Raw genomic sequence first — 21,260 nt, 5'->3', positions numbered from 1 at the left:
GAGCTGCCCGGATTTCCAGAAGGCACTGGGACAAACACAGTTAGGCAGCTTGGTGGGGCTGCAGCACAAACATGGCTGACGCGTGGTCGTGCGGTGAGAAAAACGGCAGTGCAGACGCAGCTCAGGCCGTGCTCCTTGTCATTGTGCCTGGTGGGAACGCCACAAACCCCGCTGGGCCAGGGGGTAGATGGGGCACAAGGTGCCCAGATGGGTGGGGAAGTGACATGGCCCAATTCTTGCCACTCATGGCCACAGACCGTGGGATGATTTGTGACCCTAGCATCTGCCACCACCCTGTGGCTTGGTTGGCCCTGAAGTTCTGTGCTGACTGTCCCTGCCCAGGACTGACACACAGGCAGCTTGACACGGCAGGAGAAGAATGAGGCAGAGCTTCAGGCAGTGACAGACTAAAGAAGCGCAGTCTGCTTATCTTAACAAAGAGAAGGTTAAAGAGTGACTTGATCATGGTCTCCAAGGGTTGACATGGGGAGGAGGGTTTCTGATCTAATCCAGCAGGCACAGGTAGAGTGAGAGAGACCCAGTGTCTTGAAGCCAAAACTAGACAAATTCAGCCTTTTTTTAAATGAGGGAATTACTATTGACACAACTTGCCCAGGGACCTGGTGAATTCTCCATCCCTTGAAGCTTTTAAATCATGATTGGACACATCTTTGTAAAACAGCTGCTCTCACTCAGCCCCTAGTTCCTGGGCTGGACGCAGGAAGGTGAGGTTCTCTGCCCTGGGTTATACAGACTAGGGGATCATACTGGCCCCTTCTGGCCTTAACATCTAGGAAATGCTTGACTACAACAGTGTGTTTTGCCTGCCCACAGAACCTGCGGATGATGGTTCAGCAGCTGGACCTGAATAAAGCAGACAAAGCCGTGCTGGAGCAGGAGATGAATGTGGTGAGTGGAGACACCCATGGCACCAATCTCAGGGCTAAGGGCTTATTCCCTCCTCCCCCATAATGTGTTTGGCTTTGCAGTACAGGGTCAAGCTCGGCGCTCACTGCACAAATGGCCCAGGCACAGAACACATTTCTCCCGATGGTGCTCTTGAACTTGCAGGGCACCAGTCTAGCACTTATCCCACCACATGTGGGCAGGTCCTGGAGCTTAGGAAAGAGAACAGAAAAGGATCCAGCAAAGGGAATAAATCCTGGCAGCTGCAAGCCCGGTGCCTGGACCTTAAATTCTGACCATGGTGCATAGAGTGGCCCAGCCTTTCCCTGGGGATCTCAGTTAGCCCCGGGTGCTGCTCTCCTTGCAGGCTCTGAGGGGGTGCTGCGACCACCTGATCTCAGAGCAGAAGGCGTTCCCTCTGCTATGGCTGAGATGAATTTCTCAGTATCTCTAATTCTCTCTCTCTCTCCTGCTGTGAATGGAGCTGGGTCCTTTGAAGTGTAGCCTAGTCACCTAGGAAGGAGGAGGAGGATAGGTATCTCTGTTGCTTTAGGACCAGGGCCTTAGTGCTAGGCATTTAACCCTTTCTGTTTCTTGCCTGGGTCAGGGTCACCACCCATCTCTGACTGAGCCCCAGGGATCTGCCCCTCTTTTCACCCTCCCAACCCTAGCCTTGCCCTGCCACCACTGCCTGTCTCCTGGGAAGTCCCATCCTCTCCATGATGGGATGGGAGCTCTCAGCACCGTGCAGGGATTGTGCAGCACCTGGTAGAACTGGGGCAAGAGAGATGGGATCCTGCAGTTGGTACCAAATCCAGGTCTCCCATTACATAAATCCTGCCTCCTCACCACCGGTCTGGGCCCCTGAGGCCTGAGGAACCTGGACCAGCCTTAAATTGTGGCAGAATTCCTCCAGAAACTGCTTCCTTTCAGTTCCTCAGCTCACACCCCTTACAATGCCTTTGCCCACATGCTAAACGCAACTCTGTCCTTAGCGATGCTGCACATGCAGCCTACACAGAGCTCAGCAACCTCTGCTGCCGAATTGCAGCCCCCACCCCTTGCACTGAGGGAAAGTCCTAGCTTGCAGGGTATCTTCTTTGTAGGCTGCAGCCATGTGGCAGGGGCAGTGGAATCCCAAACCCCACCAGGTCTGAGTCCCTGCATCACAGCCACTTAGGATGGGACCAGCCCTTTAAAATGCTGCTTCTTCACTAGAAAGCAGACAAGAGTGCGCTGGAGGCCATGGTGAACCATGGGGAGCTGCAAAGCGCCACTACTCAGCTGAACGAGATGATGCAGGATCTGCTGCAGAAGATGTCCCTGCAGGACAACGATTGGCAGAAGGCGCTGGAGAAGCTGTTCAGTGACGTGGACTCCAAGGTAGCAGCTTCACCGGGGAGGGAGGGAATGGTCAGCGCATGAAATCACTACACTCCAGAGCAAGTGGGTGCAGGGGCCTGGGGTACAAGCAGCAGTTGAATAGGGAGTAAAGCACCATCAGCCTGATCTTCCTTTCACACCGTGTAAATGGAAAGACTCCAGATTCTGCTGGAGTGAAACTGGTGTGAGACCAGGATCACTCTCCCTAGTGCCCCCCTTCCCTGCAGCCAGCTCCCTGGGTAAAAAGAATGCTGCTTGGGGACAGGCTGACCAGCCCCCCTCTGTGTGAGGGGCAGGGGATCAAGGGAGCATGTAGGCCAGGCCTGGTTCTGTTCCTCCCAGGTAAATGCAGTCACTCCCAATGGTAGCAGGATCTGGCCCACATACTCCCTTCTACCTCAGGGCTGCTTTGAGCTCTACTGCCCTGGCCCCAGGGCACTGATGTGGCAGGGGTCTCCCCACAGAGGGAGCATGCTGCCCCTGCTTCTGAGTCTTGTGCTGATGCTTCACTGAGGGATCCATTCAGCTGACACAGGGATGGAGAGGAAAGGGCACAGGCCTGGGCTCCATTCTCTAATCACTGCTGGCTGCACTATGCTCTGATGGGCTTATCTGCCCTGCCAGCAGCCGGAAGGGACTGATTCCATCTTTGCTTATTGTCTGTCCCAAAACCCTGATTTGGGGTAGGCAGAAATTGCACTTTTCCTTGTTCACCTTCAGTCCGGACTGACTGATTAGGCTCAGGACTTAGCTGAGGGTTTTGTCGTGTCCTTCCATTGAAGACCCACATATCAAAATACTGTCCATGGAAACTACAGCTCCATGTATGTTCAACAGTTCTGCTGTCCTTCTGTGAAAACATTCGGGTGCACTAGCAATCCCAAAAGGGAAACTTCATATGCAAAATTCCCCAAAGGGTGTGATAAATGTACTCAGTTTAGCACTTTCTTTGGCTAAAGGAATTTGCTAGAGTCCACTTGAGACATCCAGTTTGGAGAATATTGTAGCTCCTTTCACTTCAGGGGGGGGGAGGAAGTCATCCCATGTTGGGAGGATATATTTTTCTCTGACAACTGCTTCATTCAGTCTTTTCAGATCCACACAGATTCGTATCTTTCCATTTTTCTTTGTACCCAGTACCAGCGGGGCACACCATGCTGTTGGTTCAGACATTTTCTCGATGTGCCAATCCGCTCCATTCTCTATAACTCAGTTTCTACTTTATGAAGTAATGAGATAGGAAGCCTGCCTGTCGTAGGGTTTAGCATTGTCTCTTCAGGTGATTTATATTGGAGCTCCTTTCAAAAGTCCAATATCACAAAATATTCCAAGTTCTTCCGCCTTTCTCACTGGGCCCATCAAGGGTGCCACACTGCAACTGAGAAGGCTATTGGTCTGTGGTCCTTTGATCACATACATTCTGAATGCACGGCTTCTGTAAGTTGTTTCTGTGGTGAACTGGCCCTTGCAGTTCACAACACCTCCGGGGCTAGACAGAGTAGTGTCAGGTGACTTCAGCTCTGGAAGGGGTTCAAGGTGATTGTAAATCCCTTCTGAGATGACTGTCAGCTCCTGAGTCAATTTTAAAGCCAATAGTCTTGCCATGAATATTCAGTTTCACGCTCCAGGCAGATTCTGTATCATCACAAGTGATAGATCCCAGAAGCCATGGCCCTTGAGTCAACTCTTTGACTGCTTTTGTGCAGCAAACAGCTGCAAAGTGTCCATATTTTGTGCATGTATTACACTGTGAGCCTCTGGCTGGACATGCATCATTTCTTGGGATATGGCTTTTTCTACACTGTGTGTACGGAGGCTGGAATTTGACTCTCTTAGCCTGGGATTTCCATCTCCTTGTCCCAGGGGTTTCATGATAATGACTTTTAACAATCAACTGTGTGTTTATAGCTTCTAAGCTAGTTTCAGGTTTTTCAAGTTGCTCCTGTCTTTTGATTCTGCTGTTTGACTAGTTCAGACTGCTTTGTCATCTGTATAGCTGTAGCTACGGTTAAATCTGTCTTCAACTGTAGCTGCTATGAAAGATTTTATCTGTTAATCCAATAAAGAACCTGTCTCTGATATTTTCATGTTCTGCAATCCCAGTTTTCAGTTAATGCATGCAGAACTCTTATAAAAAATTCAACGTTTTCCCATGGTTGATGAATTCTCTGGTGAAAACATGCTCTTTCATAAACCACATTTCTCTGAGGTATAAAGTATGCATCAAACATAGCCAGAACCCTTTCCTAGTCATCTTTGTGCCTGTCTTCAGTAAACTGAAAGGATTTAAAGATATGCTTTGCCTGCTTCTCCATAGTATAAATTAAAGATGATAACTGTGTATCTCCAGTTAACTGGTGGAGCTTTGTAGTGATTTGAAATCTTGCAAAATACTGCTTCCAGTCTGTCCACTGTGAAGGTTTGTCAAAGCTGAAGTTCTCTAGGGCATTGAAGAGTGGCATGTGGACAAACTCCTGCAACCTTTGTTGCTTTGTTCCTTCTGTTTGTTCCCCTCTGGCACTAGCTTACTTCTGACACCATGTCATGTACTTCTTGTACATGATAGGTTGCAGGGCTGCTACTAGCACGTCAAGCTTCTGTATCAGATACGGACTGACTACAGAGCTTACTTCTCAGAGAGATGCACATCAGATGTGTTCACTATGAGATCCTTCAGTGCTCTGCCAGGTATGACTGAGGTTAGCTTAAATAAGGTCTTTTACAGACAGTGCCATCTAATGGCTGAACAGTATAATACAGTTTAGCATTCCATTACAGGGGGAGTAAAGTGCAGACTGACAGAGATGCCTGCTGCTGCTGGCAGGGCTCCTTTCTTGGTCACCTGGCTTCTCTCTCCCCCATCCCTATGCAGTTGGACCACATGGCCCTGGACCCTCTGCGGAAGCAGCTGGAGGAAGTGTGGAAGTTCATTAAGAAGTATTTGAGTGAGGGCCCCCGCTTTGATGCTGATAGTGCCGCTGGCTTTAAAAGGTGAGTGGGTGAGAGGCAGGGTCCTGAGAAGGGGAGCAGAGTATTGGGCCCTTCCTCTGGCTCTACCTTGGAGAGATCACAAAGGAACAGCTGGGCTGTGCCCCGCCAAGGACTGCGTGGGTAGACAGCCCAGAGTCGAGGGCTGCACTTTGCTGGGTAAAATGGAGCCAAAGGCAGCCACGCTCATAGAGATGCGTCCAAGAGAACTACTAGTCCCAGCAAGAAATGCTGCATCCTGCAGCTAGCCACCAAACTCCTTGCATCATGAGGGAGCCCCGATTGACTGCTGGGAGCTGTAATCTCATTGGGCACCTCCCTTGAAAGACAAGGGCAGCTGCAGGAGCATTGCAGACACAGAGGCTTACAGGCAGGACTTCACCAGCCCTGCCATGACCAATGCTCTGGATTCTAACAGGCTTGTCAGTATCATGTTTGATAGACTCTGGCTTTGTGCGCGGTCAGTCACAAACCCTTAGTCATGGGAGGTCCTGCTCTCTCCTGAAGCTCAGGATTTAACCTGGCAGCTTGCAAGGTTCTCAGTGAAACTGGAGCAGCTGCTCCACATCCCCTCCAGCAGCCCCCACACACAGGGCCCATAGTGTCAAAAGCTAAGCACAGGTTGGCCTCCTCAACATCTGCTGCAAATGCTCAGTCTCACCTAGAATGTTTGGAAAATGGAGTTAATAGTTCTCTTTCCTCTGTTACTCATGCCCAAGGCAAGAATGACTGACCTGAGTTCCTGGGGCAGATTCATAGAGTGGGCTTTAGAAAGCCAGGCTGGTCAGTGCACAGAGCACTGGGCTGGGACTCAGGTGAACTGGCTTCTGGTCTTGGCTCTGCTCCTGACCTGCTGCAGGACCTTGAATAAGTCACTTCCCCACTTTGGTTCCTCCTTCCCCTTTGTACAGTATAAGTTCTTCAGGGCAGGGACTGGCTCTCACTGTGCATGTCCAAGGTCCTGATCTCATTTGGGATCTCCAGGTGCTACCATAATACAAATCAAAAGAAATGTGTTTCTAAGCTACCGTCAATGCCACCTGTGAGCTTTGCGGTAGGCTACAGCTTAGCATGAGCATGGCATAAGGCGAGTCGCTGTGTCTGTTTCAGGCAGCTCTTTGAACGAGTGAAGTGCATTTCCTGTGACAGACCCGTGGCCATGATGACTGGGCCGTGAGTATCAAGCAATGCCCCATTTCCTGCAGTTCTGGCTGAGCCAGGCAAGCACAAGATGTTTCCCCTAGAGGGCACTGTTTGACTTTTTTTCATACCGTTACTTTTGTGCAGGCACCTGGTGACAGTCCGAAAAGCAAATCTGCTCTCACGGCCACGTCCGGCTAGTGCCAACGGTTACGAGTACCTGGCACTCAAGCAGCGAGCAAGGTGAGCAATTCCCCAGGGAGCTGCAGGTCCCCAGCATGGCTAAAACAGCCAGGAGGCTTCTCTCGTGTAGTTGCGTCTGATGAGGGACGTGCCATGTACCTGGCTGTTCCCGGGCCTGCATGGGGGACTCCTCACATGCCGCCTGTGTACTTCCCAGCCCTTTAATTCAGGTGCCCGGCTCACCACATGCAAGCACAGGCTGATCCATGCAGAGCCCTGCTCATCCGCTTTCCTCTGGGAGACTGGCTGATTCTTGGCTGGTCAAGGTCAGGGTTCTGCAGCGGACTGGCTGCTTTCTCCTTCCCCAGGGAGCAAGTTGTAGAGGGCAATGACGGGCGTGAAATGACTAGCCATGGGCAGCTCTCCTCCCAGCAGTGCTGGCAATGCCAGGCACATGCCGCCTACCCCATCAAGCGATTGTCCAAGGTGAAGGCTCTTACCACCATGTACCCCTACGGAGACCCGACAGTCCTCACCTACGATAACGTAAGCCAGCCCGTGTTGCCCTGTGTTTTCCCCTCCCATGCTAATCTCAGCACAGCACTTCCCTTTAGACCAGTTGGCTTGGGGCCACTTCTCCACTGGAGAGTCAGGCCAAGGGCCAGCATGGGGAGATGGGGCCACCAGAAGAACCTGCTGGAGGGGATTGATCTGACGGGGGGGCAGGGAGGGCAGTGGCTGTGGGTGAGAGGGAGGTGGGTGGCAGAGGGGAGAGGAAGAGATTAGCAGCGGGGAGGAAGTCAGGGCCCCTGGTGTGAGGAGAGCAGCATTCAGGTGAGATCTCCATGCACATTGTGTTCTTCCCTGCAGAGCGAAGTGGATATCCTGGGCATCAACGGAGTTCTCTACAAGGGTAGGGTGAGCTCACAGCTGGCAAACCGGAGTGTCTCTCTGGAGAAGGAGTTCTCAGGTTGGTTGGAGGGGCAGCTCCTCTGGCAGAGGGTGTGGGGCAGGGCGAGGGGTTCAGTCCACAGGCTAAACGCAGCTGGGGCTACTTGCGCTTTTAGAGTGGAGATGCGGAGATGACCCCACCCCCAGCATGCAATGGACTAGCTCCAGGCACTCGAGCTACTCAGCCCAAAATGGACATTGCATGCTGGGCTCTGTAGTCAGCATGGGTGGCCCTAAAGATGAAGGGGGCTGCTATCAGCTCCATTGTATAAATGTTCTATGTGGCCGTAGTGGGTTCCCCACAGCCGCCTGGGCTGGGCATTTTGGGCACCGCAGGGTAGCTGATGGACATACACCATGTGCCCAGCCCGACTGAGTGAGGCCATGAGGCATGAGCAGAGCCTGCTGTGGGGAGTGCCGTGTGGACAGCAACTCAGACATTCCTGTGGGGGCGTCACATGAATCCCTGGCCCCACCCCGTTCCATACACCCAGGGCCAGAGCGCAAGATGGCTGCTTGGGGGTGAGATCTCCTCCCGGTAGGCTTGCACCCCCAGTCTTGCTCTGTCCTGGGGCTGTCCCTGCTGGGCTGGCCCCCCCTCCCCCCGCACTCCCCGTACTGCTTGGACACGGATTTAGCCTCTTGCCACGCTAACTGGTCTCTTCCAATTCTTCTCTCTGCAGGAGCAAAGACCCCCCGGCCACCCTCCAAACATGGGATGGAAAGAACGCACTCCGCCACCTCCTATGGCAGCCACTATGTGTCACCCTATGCATGTGAGTGCTGGTGTCCCTGCAGGGTGGCATTCCCAGGGGCTGGTCAGGGCCTGCATCTGTTGCGCGTCTCCTGGCTCCAGAGCTCTGCTCTGAGTGCACAGTGAAATACGTGACTGTGATGGCAGGGGGAGTGCATCCAGCAGGCTCCTGACGTGGGGAACAGCCAGGGTCACACAGCGCAACAATATTCTTGTGTACTAGCCGCCACACAAGCTGTGCAGAGTCAGGGAATGCAGGTGGAGGGAGCAGGGCATGGGCAAGGGGCAGTGGGAAAGACGTCACGCGCGGGGGCGTGACACTCTATGGAGATCTGGTAGTGGCTGCAGTGCAGAAGGCTCTCGCACCAAGGGGGTGGGGGATTGTGGGGAGGGTTGTGCAGCGGCACAGGGTGGGTGGATGCTGGATGAGCAGAGGCAGTAGGGAGGAGACTAAAGCAAGGGGGGCAGGGTCTGGAGGCAGTCTGGAGCAAATTCAGGAGCGGGTCTGCAACTATGCAGGGTCGATCGGAGCTTCAGAGACTTGCAGGTGGTGGAGAGGAGAGTGAGCTGCTAGGCCAGGCAGCCGGCTTGCTGCCCTGGAGCAGCGCAGAGCTCAGCCGCCCTCCGCCAGTGGCCGGCAGACCCAACTGGGGACGTGGCTCTCCTAGGTGGACCTGGTGGCTGCTGTCCGTGTCGATGTCAGGGGGTGGGGTTGGCTAGACAGTGAAGGGCAGAGTCACACGACCATCACCAATCTGCCATCCATCACCAACCTGGTGCCAGGCAGCTCCTGGCGGTGAGAGTGGTGTGGCTGTGTCAGCCACATGCAAGGCCGCCAGAGGAACCCCACTGAGGTCAGCGCTGGAGGGGGGCAGGAACTAGGCCCTGGCTCTAGCTCGCAACAGCCGTCACATCCCTGTGGGCTCTGGCCCACTCAGCTCATCATCCCATGGGCAGAGTCATGGCTGGGGGGGGGGGGGGGAGGCAGATCCCTGGAGCCTCCACACAGCACCCCCTGCAGACCAGCCCCAATCCCTACCCCAGGCTGCCAGGGATCTTGGCGGTGGGCAGGCTTCCCTGTCTCGCCCCCTTGAACTCCAGGGGTGGCTATAAAGCTGCCCCCTTGCCAGCTGGTGGCCACGACTCCCTGGGGCTGGGGCCACCTTGAGTCACCCAGCCTGTGGGCTAAGCGTGTTTTCTTCCCTCGGTGTGTTGCAGCCTCTGTTGTCCGGATGAGGGCCACGACCGCAGGGAGCAAGTCGCAGCCTGCCCAAGAGCTGCCGGCCTGCCTGGTGCGGGTGAAGACCGAGCTCCCCCCGGGGCAGCTGCCGAGCGAGGGGGGCGTGGCCAGCCTGTGAGCCGCAAGGGGCTGTGGCCGTTCCATGGGCCCCGCCCCCACCCCTTCCTTTACCCACCATTCCTTGTGTAAATACTGTGCTATGTCGCTGGGCGGGACGGCCATCCCCAGGCGTTCCTGCTGCACGTGGCCCCTGGACGGCATCGCCAGCGGGCCAGACCCACCGTCTCCCGTACAACCGGGCCAGCGAGCGGGGTTTCTTACTGGGCAGGGCACGCTCCATGCAGCAGGGACTCACCAGCCATCAGCTCCACCAGGAGCTCTAGTGGGGGCAGCCATGCGGGGGGGCAGGAGGGGGGCAGGGAGGGCTGCCCCTGACAGAATGTGTCACCTCATTATAAACCAGTCGCTCCCCCAGACCAACCAGTTCTGCCTTAACACAGAGTCACAGGCAGGATCCACGAGGCACAGAGGGACCCCTGGGGCGGAGCCGAGCCAACCGCCCACCAGCAGGATCCCCAGGCCATGGGAGCGTGTGATGAGTCCCAAAGGCTGCCCTGCTCAGGGGCCTGGGGCTAGCTTGGCTGCTGAATCGTTATAATGATCACCCAGGCCCAGGCGTGTTGCACTGAGGTCAGGGGAGCTCCTCTGGGTCTGCAGGGGGGAGATCTCTGGCCCTTACACAGTCGTCTAGCCTCCCTCCCTCCCCCTTACCTGGGTTCCCAGGAGAATTCCCTCCCTCTGTCCTGCCACCACCAGACCAGCAGGCTCCTGCTACTGTCGCCTCCAGGGCCCCATACGTCTCCAACAAACTGGGTCCCTCCACCAAGTGCAGCACTCCTGGCACATGAGGATCTGGACCTCCAGCAGGGTGCATCACTGCATGGATCACCTTGATCTGCGAGGCACCGAGGCCTGGGGTTCTGAACAAGAGCCCGAGCACGGCAGCACGTGCAGGCCTCCACCAGACAGCGCCAGATCGGATTGCTGTTCCTGGGCCTGTCCACACTCCAGACCCAGCAGGGGCCCTTTGGTTTGGCCTGCGAACACACTCCCCTTTTCCCTCACAGCGCTGGGCTTGGAAAGCAGGCACCCCAGAGCTGCTGCCCGCCCTCGCAGCTGTGCATTCACAACAGACTAACTTAAGGGACTCCATAAAGTTTTCACTTTTTTAAGCGGCTTTGGGTGGGATCGTTTCATGCTGGTGCCAAGGGGAGAACCCCACTGCAGGTGGTGAGAGGTTACTGATCACATGCTTGTTGAGGCCTGGGTGCTGGGCCACAGGGCATGAGGGATGGCTGGGAACATCCCCTCTTACCATGAGCAGCATCTTGCAGCCTATGCCTGCAGAGCTGTTGGGGCCAATGCTGACCCGGTTTATACCAGTGTAAATCTGGAGTAACCCCCCAAAATGACAGGAGTTACACCAGCGTGAGATCAGTGACCAGCCCTTTGCCTCGAGGTCAGAGTTTCTAATCCAGTCCAAGCATGAAAAGAGAAAAGCCGTTCCCACCTGGCAGCTTAGTGCTGGCCTCGGTCCATCTTGTAGTACTCAGTGTCACACCAGGCCAGCGAGGCCAAGGACAAGAGGGCCATGGCGGCAGAACAGTGAGGCACATTGGTGCTGTCCCTGTTTTGTGGCCTCAGGGGTAGCGTGTCAGTCCAGTGCCATATTCCCACACACACTGAGGAAGGTAGTTCGCTGGCTGCAGTGGTTTGAAATCACTAGACTCTGTCTCTTCTACCGGGGACTAGTTCTGCCTTTGCTCACACTCATGTACGCCAATTGTCCCTCCATTATGGGTAGGGGAGAAAAGGTGGAGAGAGGTGAAGTGACTTGCCCAGGACTGAAAGGAGGAATTGGTGGCAGCGGTAGGATTAGAATGCAGATGATCCTGGCTCCCAGGCATCTGCACAGCCCTGCACCTCTGAGAGAATGGCATGCTCTTGTCCACAAGTCAGGCCTGCAGTGTTGGTGCCGGTACTTGGGGAAAGCTAGCTGGGAAGGACTGAGAGCATCATGGAGCAGAGTCCGTGGGCAGTGCATTGGGCCACGAGAGCTGGTCCTGGAGCAATGCCTGCACCAATGCAGGTGCCAGAGCACTCAGCTGAGGCGCAGAAGCATTGATATTTAACAGTGGGCTCCCTCTGACAGAGCCACGCCACACGTTGTTCTGGGAACAGGTGTCCTTGTCAAGCAAACGCAGAGAGCAGAAGACAGCAGGACAGCCGTGTAGTGCGTCCCTGCCAGCCACTGTCAGCGTCAGGCCTACCCAGAGTGGGAATTGCATTTGTAAAATTCAGCCTGGCAAGTGGCTCCTGTTGTGCGAAGCGTGGGCACTGCCAGTGTCGCTTCTGGCTCAGCCAGAGCCTCTCTCAGGCACTGCGGCCTGGTGATTCGGGCACTGGCCTGGCGGAGCCCTGCACTGCCTGATTCTGAGTGGCCTAGGATAAAAAAAGTCTGCTCTGAGTCAGGCAGAGCAGGGCCTTGAAGCCGGCTCCCCCTCCCGCCTTCCTGGACATTTCAACACAATCCCGATCCGTTTCACAACAGAGCAAGGGGCTGGGGTTGGCCCAATGAGGAATGGAAACAAATGATGAAACCTATCAAAGTTGCCGTGAAGCAGACTGTCGTCTCCCGGTCAGTGCTAGTCACATGCTTAGCAATCTTCTGCCTGTGGCCAATGCTCTGGGCTCCATGCTGGCTGGTTTGGGCCCAGGCTGGAAGCCCTGGCAGCCTGCAATCCCAAGGACCGTGCCACGCAGCTAGATCAACCATGGACCCAGGCAGGACAGATGGGGCTGCGTGTCAATGGTTTGTTTCTCTCTGCAGTGAGAGACCCTAGTGGGTGCTTTGGCCAATTGCCCATCTGTCATGAGGGCTCTTGGGAGAGGAGACTGCAGGGGGTCGGGGTGCAGAGGTCCCATTTCCACGAGGCCCAGCAGGGGATAGTCTCTGCTTTCCCAGCATGTGGCTGAGGTTGGCACATGGACAAGAGCGAGCCAGCTCAGGCCCTGTCTGGACAAGGCCAGAATGATGCTTGTAGGTTTTGGATGGAGCCTGGGGAAATGGCGCAGCAGAGGAAGGTGGGGTTCCAGCCCTTTGTCCAGCCAGTCTGCACAGTGGGGAACTCCTCATTTGCTCCTGGCCCCATAAGGCAGTGGTTTTCAAACTGTGGGTCATGGCCCAGTACTGGGTCATGGAATACAGTATAAGGCACTGGGTCGTGGTGGTTATGATCAACATCGCTGACCTGGCTGTTAAAAGTCCCGGCAGTGGTGCTGCCCGGCTAAGACAGGCTAGTCCCTACCTATTCTGACACCGTGCTGCACCCTGGAAGCAGCCAGCAGCAGGTCCGGCTCCTAGACGTGGGGACCAGAGAGCTCCGCACACTGCCCCCGCCCTGAGCACCAACTCTGCTTTCCCATTGGCCGGCAGCTGCGGGGGGGGAGGGAGGTCTGTGGATGAGAGCCACACGGAGCCGCTTGTGCACCTCCACCTAGGAGTCAGACCTGCTGCTGGCTGCTTCCAGGGTGCCGCACGGTCCGTGCTGCCAGGACAGGCAGGAAGCCTGCCTTAACACCCCTGCTGCACCGCTGATCAGGAGCCGTCCAAGGTAAGACCATGCCCCAATCTCCTGCCCCAGCCCTGAGCTCCCCACAAACCCAGATCCCCTTCCTGCACCCCAAGCCCCTCATCCAAAGCCCCACCCCAGAGCCTGCACCCCCAGCCCAGAGCCAAGTAGTCACCAAGAAGGAGTTGGAAGAATCACAAAAGCCAGGTCCCATAAGCAAGAATCACGGTCAGAGTCAGGCCAGGGTTGGAGATCAGAAGCAATAAGAGGCTAGAATCAGGAGGCAAGGTCAGAGTCAGGCTGGAGTCAAAGACTGGAGATTAGGCAAAGTCTGGTGTTGCAGCAGGCCAAAGTCTGTGTGGTTGCCCAGACAACTTCAGGCAACCCCGTGGTTTAATATGGCAGTTGGCCAATCAGCAGGCTACAGGGTACCATCAAACTGGGTGTCTTGGGTGGTACTTCCTGTGGCACCTACTCTCCACAGTGCCCCCGGCTGTGCTTCCATCCGGTCTCCTGGTGGCACTGTGGGAACATCAGCTGTTCCAGGCTGTACAGACCCAGATTCTAGTCCCCTGATCCTTACATCACCTTCCTCTGGGTGGGCGCTGAGCTAGGTTTATCTGGGTGGCCTTGATTAAACCTTTCTACCAGGTCAGCAGCATGGACAGAAGGTTTCCAGGAGCACTCTTCAGGACCATTGCCCTTCCACTTGATTAGATAGTACAGTCTCTCCCTCTAAAGTCAAGGATAGTCCCTTTTCACATCTCCAAAGTGGTCCTTAAGCTCCTCCTGGATATGATGAATTCACTGGATCCAGTTGGCAGCTGCAGGGTTCAGGGAGACTGCTGGCAAGGCTGGGTGGAAGCGAGAGTGGAAACCATAATTGGCAAAGAAGGGACTCTGCATTGTTGTATGAGAACTCAGCATACAGAAGGAGTAAGAACCAGTTGTCTTTATGATAGTTGACAAAGCTTTTCAGGTATTGCTCTACTACTTGGTTTACCCTCTCTGGCTGCCCGTCTGTCTGGGGATGGTATGTGGAGCAGGTAAAAGCACGAATGTTGATTAGCCAGAGCACTTCATGTCAAAATCATGACATAAATTGCGGGCCTCAGTTTGAAGTGATACAGTCTGGAAACCCATGAAGGCAGACTACATGATCAGTTCATCTACAACAGTCAAGACCACTGTGTGGCCAACAGAGTCATGATGAAGTTCAGGGTGATTGAGGCCCAGGGTCTAGATAGGGTCTCCAGAGGTACTAGAGTGCCAAGGGGCTTAGCATGTGGCATCTTGGTGCATGCACACAGCTCACAAGAATTAGCAGTCCTGGACTGACTTCAGCTTGCATACATGGCCATCAGAAGAAATGGCTACCTTAAGACCTTCCACATGGCTTCCCAAAGTGGCCTGCCAATGGAGGTCATGACAGAGATGGAGCACTTCTAGCTGGGAGTGCCCCGGTGGAATGTATATGCACCCATTAAGGTAGGTTATCCCATCCTGTGTGGAGTGTTGCATCTTGGTTCTGGCTTTTGTTTGCTCAGACTGTTCTGTCACCTCCTAGGCTAATGGATTGCCCTGCAAAGCAGACCAGATTGGATCAAGCAAGTCTTGGTGTATTGTGACACTGAGAATGTTGCAAGGTTTTAGGAGACCTTAGGTTTTAGGGTGGTTCTTGGCTAGGCTCCTTGCCCTCTTGGTAGTATTCGCCCTTTCGGGATAAGGCATCAGCTTTCCCGTTCCTGGTTCCCAGGCAATAGGTGATGACAAAAATCAAACTGAGGGAAGAATAATGCCCACCTGAGCTGTCTTTGGTTCAAGGCTCATGCCTTCCACACATATGCAAGGTTCATATGGTACGAAAAGTATGGTACTTGCTCTGAGTGTCAGGCTCCCTTCAGGTGATAGTGCCATTCTTTGGAGGATGATTTGTTTGCAAGTAGTTCCTTATCCAATATTTCATAATTCCATTCAGCGGGGGTGAGTTTTCGGGAGTGGTAGGTGCAGGGGTGCAGGACTTGCTGTGGACCATGCCTCTGGGAGAATATCACCCCTATGGCTATGTTGAAGGCATCAGCTTCCACTATGAATGCCTGAGCTGCGTCCAGGCATGCTAGAATGGGAGAGGTGGTGAAAGCAGCCTTGTGTTGTTCGAAAGCACGGGGAGCTTCGGGTGTCCAAAAAAATTTGGTGGCCTTGCAGAGGAAGTTTGGAATGAAATTGTCAGTAAAAGTTCACAAAGCCCAGGAAGCACTGTAACTCCCAGCAGGACTTGGACATGGTCCAGCTACACATGGCTTCCACCTTCTGGGGCAGGGATCCATCTTGACACCCTCTGGGGAAAGGATGTAACCCAGGAATTCTGTAGAGGACTAGTCAAATTTTGTGGCCAGGCCATAAACACAAATATGTCATTGAGATAGATGACTACGTACTGGTCCAGGATGTCTCTAAATTTGTCAATCACAAAATGTTAAAAGGTTGCAGGAGCATTGGTCAGCCTGAATGGCATTACTAAATATTTGAAGTCCCCGTAGTGGGTTCAAAATGTGCTCTTCCATTCATCCCCTGCCCTGATGCACACAAGATTGTAAGCACCGCAGAGGTCCAGTTTGGTGAAGATTCTGACAGACTGCCCTTGATCTCAGAGTTACTAGATTGTGTGCAGAGGATACTGATAGTGTATTATTACTTGGTTTAGGGCCCAATAGTCTATGCAAAGGCATAGCATTCTGTCCTTTTTCTTGATGAAAAGGGATGGAATACTAGGTGAAGCCCTTGGCTAGGTTTTCCTGGATGTATTCATGAAGGACTGGCAGTTCAGGCTCGGACATCGCACAGATCCGTCCATCTAGGGACCTTCGCCCTGGATTGCAGATCTATAGGGCAGTCATAGTCTCAATGTGGAACTAGTGTGTCTACATTCTTTGCAAAAACATCTCCATAACCCCAGTACTTCTCAGGGAGATGGAGACTTAGGCTTGGGAGTGATTTCGTCTGGCTAACTGCCACTATCTGGAGTCCTCCCACTGGTGCTGTCATTTCTGATTGGCCTCAGCAGCCCAGGACCAGAAGATTGGGGCTGGCTGTGCGCAGGCAGACCCTTAGGTAGTATTTTGAGGGGAAGTTGCATGTCCTGGAGAGAAAAGAGGATTAAGGGTCACACTGCTCCAGCCAGATGACACCAAGAATTAGTGTGAAATGTGGGCAGTGGATCATATTAAACTGTAGCACTTCCCGATGGCCCTGGATTACAGCTTCTAGGGGAACTGTTTCTTGAGTCACTGGCCCTGAGGACAGGAGGGACCCATCTATTGTTTCTACGAGAACTGATGAGGGCTTTCAATTGAGGGGGAATTGTCGTGTTCGAGCGGCTTTAGCATCTGCGAAGTTATCAGTAATCAAGGAATCGATCAGGGCCCACTGGGGGGCGTTGGCTTGGTCCCATCCATGGTTCGTAACTCTAGTTGTACTTGGAAGTGTGGGGAGGACCCACATCTCCTAGATTGAGTTTCTCTTGAGGGCTGGGGGATAGTTCCAGAGCATAGTGCCCAGGCCAGCTCCCCCTACAGCCTGAGTGTGCTCATTTCCTGACTCCTTGAGGGTTGGGGTTCACAATGGGCATAAGGCGAGGGCGTGTCCTGGTGCTCTGCAATAAAAACATAGGTTATTGCACCATTGCTGTTCCTTTTCTTCGAGGGAAAAGTGTTGGTGGCCCAGATCAAACTGCATCGGTTTATGGTCGGGCCCTGGGGTTTTTGGTGTAGGGTGTGGGTGAAGTCATAGCAGGGTGCTCTTCCTCTCCTCCTTTTGCTCACGCAGCTGATGGTTGACACAGAGAGAGAGGTTGATAAACGCATCCAAGCAGTTTGGGGTCTCAATGCAGGCTAGCTCGTACTTTACCTCCTCACTGAGTCCACACCAAAAATGATGCAGGTGTGCTGCCTCGTTCCACTCAGCCGTGAGTTGCTGGAACCGGACAACATACGAGGCAGCTGGCTCCTGCCCTTGCTGGAGCTGTCACAGTGCAGCTTCCGCTGAGTGAGCTAGATGAGAGTTGTTAAAGATGGCGAACAATGCTCACAGGAAGGCATTCCAGTCTGTTAACACCAGGCTGCCCTGCTCCAGCACGGGGGAGGCCCAAACCAGTGCTTCTCCACTGAGCAAACTGATCACTACTCCCACCCTGACCTGGTCGGTTGGATACATTCAAGGGTGGAGCAGGAAAGGGAGACTGCATTGGTTCAAGAATCCCCTCATGGCTCCCATCAAAACATTCGCCAAGTGATACCATGGGGCTTGCATCAGAGGGTAGTGGCCCAAACCGGACCTGGAACACGGAATTTTCCTCCGGGAACCATGCTAGCTGCTTTCAGAGTGTCTGATTTTCTGCTAGGAGATGTGTCACTTGGGACTGCAGCAGATGGTTCCCAGGGCCGAGGTGGGGTGTGCAGAGGTTGGAGGAAACCTCAGGGTCTCTGGTGTGGGATCTTGGTGTGGGCACACACCTGGCAGGAAGTGACAAAAGTCTCTATTGTGAAGCTCATCCAGGGCCACCAGAAGTACCAGGACATCAGCTGGGTTATATAGCGGTCCAAGTGTCCTGCCAGGGTGGAGTTGTGGCATAGTTGAAGAACGCCAGTCTCGCAGGTCCTGGGGGGACAGAGATATGTTCCCATATGAATGTGATCCCCTCCCAGGTGTTGTGTGGTTTTCAGTCAATGGCCATCTCGGCGGATGGAATTCCAGAGATTAATTCCCCCTGGAATTAATAAAGTGGAATTGTTCAACTTCACCTGCATTCAGTGTCACAACATTATGAATGAACCAGGAACCCTTGGGTTCTGCCCAGATTCCAAGTGCATCCTGCCATCTACACTCCCCTGCAGTCTCTACTGGATAGAAGACAGTGTTGCTGTTTCTCTTTAACAGCTGTTGTGCAATCCCCCAGAGGTGGCTGAATTTCAGTGGTGGGTGAAGTGACTGATCTGTAGAGTGCTTTGGGGAGCTTTCATCCTAAAAAGTGGGCATATGGTGGGAGGGCCTTTCTCCAGCTGCGGGAGAGCTTCTGGACAGGATGCCCCATCTTCCAGAATCCTCTGGTGAACAGCTGCAGTACGTCCTGCTTGCTTGTCTCTAGAGGCTGGGCAGAAGGAAGACAGTAGGCGGCATGGGTGGTATTGTTGGTAGGGCCGGTGTTTATTTTAGCAACACACACACAAAAGGGATTGAATTATTAATGAGAGTCCACAACTGTTGTGGGAGCAGCATTGTTACAGCCCCCGGGGAGATGCTGTGGCAGGGCCCCTTGGAGTGACAGTACCCCCTGGGAGCAGGGAAAGAACCAGGGCTCAGGACAGGTGTGAAAGGAGGGGGCTGGGCATGCAACTAGTAAGTGAATCCAGACAGAAGGGGGAATCGGAAGATTCTCCCAGTGCTGCCGGCAGGGCAGAGCCAATGCTAGCCCATTGGGGGCCCCAAGAAGGAATATGTTTGTCCCTCCCCACACCCATCATCACATACTAAAAAAGCAAATAGAGGGCCCTCTTGAGCTGCTCGGGGCCCTAAGCCATTGCTAAGTCTGCTCATGCCTAGTGCTGGTTCTGTGGCAAGAAGTGGAGGCTGGACTGGAGCTGTGCATTCTGGGCCTAGTTCAGGGGGTACCCTACGCTGTAGGTGACATCCTGGGAGCTCCAGCACTGCCCACACCAGTAACGTGGCACTGACCTGGCTGTGTGCCCTCCCCAGGGGGAATGGAAACTGTGGGGTGCAGGTTGGGTTCAGCACAGGTAGGAAGCTGGGTCCTCCCACTAGACTGTCTTCTTGCCCTCCTCCAGCTGGAAGCCCGTCCCTTTCACGCTGCTCCTCTGCCTTGGAGACCTCCTGGCTGGCCCTGAGCACAAGAGAAGCCATGGCTTAGGGTTTCACTGTGCTGACTGCTGGCACCGAGACCAGAATGGGCGGGTTGGGCCACTCTAGTGGCCAGCCCGGGGAAGCATTACTGTGCCCTGGACCATGAAGGCAGAACTCTGGGGTGCTAACTAACCTGGAGACCCTGTGTGTGAAGTGGTCCAATCCTAGCACATCTGTATATGGCAGCCTGCTGCTGAGCCTGGACACCATCTCTACATCACATCCACTGATATCCAATGAAATCCACGAAGTGGCTAAGGAGGAGGCTTGGGGGTGCTCAGAGCAGCTGGCATTGACCTGCCAGCTTGCAAATCCACTGCCAGTGCAGCTGGGAATCTGCTTCCTGCACTGTGCAAGCCCCACCTAGCCTGGGCCCATTTTCTGTCACTAAGGGAACTAAAATGGGAGCACAAGCCCCTTCTTCCTGAGCCAGGTGCCACACTGCAGAGGGAGCATGGCTCTGAGGACATTGGGAGCAGAAGAAAGGCAGCAAGGACAGCATGGGAAAAGGGCCTTTGCTGGCTCCTTCCAAGGGCTGGGCGTGGAAGGACAGAGCTCAAAGATGTTGCATGGGCACAGAGCTTCCTCTGCTGGCCCTGCCAGCTCGTGTCAGGCATCAGGCATTGAAGAGGAATGTGCCTGCCCTTGTGGTGGTCTCACCCAACACACCAAAGCTGGTCACTCCTGCCGACGTGTCCCAGGATCACATAGGAAATGCCAGCACAGACCCTCCGTCGATTCCCCATCCCTGCATCCCGCAGGATGACCTTCCTGGGAGGGCTGCCAGCTGCTCGGGGTGGCACCAGAGGATGGCGGGACAGATGTGGCCCATGCCACGGACTGACCTTGCATGAGGGGGCATCATGAGAGACCATCCCACTCCTGCTGCACGTGAACACCTCTCCTCCTGACTGCCAGCCCTAGGACCCACACGGAGCTGACTGCAGGCTCTGCCCATGTGCAGACACACTGTCACCTCCCCACACCAATGCCCCACGAGTGAAATCTACTGAAATCCCTTCTGAGATCCCCTGCCACATGGGTCCACAGAAGGACAGACCCTACAGGAATGAACACAGCCAAAGGGCCGGGGTAGAGATCCACCAAAGCAGCCATGCATTGGGCTGCAGGCACAGAACTCCAAGGGCTGTATGGAGCCTGCAAGTGACCCCACAGGTGATTCTGGGTTGGGCCTCCCCCCATCCCTGCCCCGAGGCCTCTGTCTGGGCAACACCATCGTCTCCTTTCCAAGCCATTTTTGAGCTTCTCCCATGCACTCAACCCAGGTAACATGAGCAGCCTCTGGGCCAGCGCACCAACACCGAGCCCCCAATCAGCAGCGCCCCTCAGTCAGCTAGAACGGGCTTAAGTTCCTCGAGTCTCCGGCAGGCCAAGAAAGCTGCAGCAGCAATGCATTCTGGGTAGAGAAGTCCTGGTTTCAAGGGCTAACTCCAGGCCATTGTTGTGGGGGGGGCCATGCTGGGCACGAGTTGTGGTCCTGCCCAGGGAGCTGTGCCAGGCTGGTCTGTGCCACTGTCTGCTCCCCAGAGACCTGTCCTGCAGCCAGGACATGCCTCACGCTGAGCCTGCTGCTGGGGGGGAGCACTGAGAAAACCCAGCAGCATGCCCCCCTCTGCCGGGGGGTGTCGAAGCCCAGCCATACTTTGCTCGCCCATCAGCCCCCCGACATGCCAGCTCCAGCCCCTGTGGATATGCTTAGCTCATCCTGGGCTTCCAGCAGCCACAACACCTGGAGGGAACAGTGCACTGGCTACTGCCACAGCCAGAGTCCAGGTCCTGCTGCTCGCAACCCCGTACCTGTCCTCCTGCATCAGACCCACGGCGTGAGCGCTGAACAGGCCGTGCAGAGCCATGTCCCAGCAGTCCCCCCCGCCCGCCCCTCCACAGGACAGAGCACTAAGCAGCTCAGATAGCTGCCTCTCACTCACAGTCCCATGGGGTTCATTGTTCCAGCCACTCCACCTTTCACTCCTGGCCACCAGCCCGTTCTCTCCACCCCACTGACTGCTCCTCTCCAGGGCCTCAGCCAATGTCCGGACTGATGGATCGAGGGACGCCAAATGCCCGTGCTGCTCAGCGCTGGCTGGGCAGCGCCCTCGTACGAGGCACGCAAGCAGCTTTGGCTTGTGCTCCGCCTCTGGGCAGA

The 21,260-nt window shown here is 54.7% G+C and overlaps 1 protein-coding gene across 1 annotated transcript in view; it reads left to right on the top strand.

Moving 5' to 3' along the window:
- Positions 1-18,059, top strand: part of C10H16orf96 (chromosome 10 C16orf96 homolog) — a 37,947-nt gene extending 19,888 nt beyond the window's left edge. The window contains exons 8-16 of the mRNA XM_073362749.1: positions 835-909; positions 2,125-2,289; positions 5,162-5,280; positions 6,388-6,450; positions 6,565-6,660; positions 6,969-7,146; positions 7,471-7,570; positions 8,235-8,327; positions 9,524-18,059. Of these exons, the coding sequence (XP_073218850.1) occupies positions 835-909; positions 2,125-2,289; positions 5,162-5,280; positions 6,388-6,450; positions 6,565-6,660; positions 6,969-7,146; positions 7,471-7,570; positions 8,235-8,327; positions 9,524-9,663 (1,029 nt within the window). The 3' untranslated portion in view covers positions 9,664-18,059. The remainder of the gene's footprint in view (positions 1-834; positions 910-2,124; positions 2,290-5,161; positions 5,281-6,387; positions 6,451-6,564; positions 6,661-6,968; positions 7,147-7,470; positions 7,571-8,234; positions 8,328-9,523) is intronic.
- Positions 18,060-21,260: the final 3,201 nt, after the last annotated feature.

The sequence above is a fragment of the Lepidochelys kempii genome, chromosome 10, assembly GCF_965140265.1.
Source record: "Lepidochelys kempii isolate rLepKem1 chromosome 10, rLepKem1.hap2, whole genome shotgun sequence".
In the NCBI taxonomy this organism is placed as follows: Eukaryota; Metazoa; Chordata; order Testudines; family Cheloniidae; genus Lepidochelys; species Lepidochelys kempii.
The sequence above is the reverse complement of the archived record's forward strand: the minus strand, read 5'-3'. Positions and strand labels throughout refer to the sequence as shown.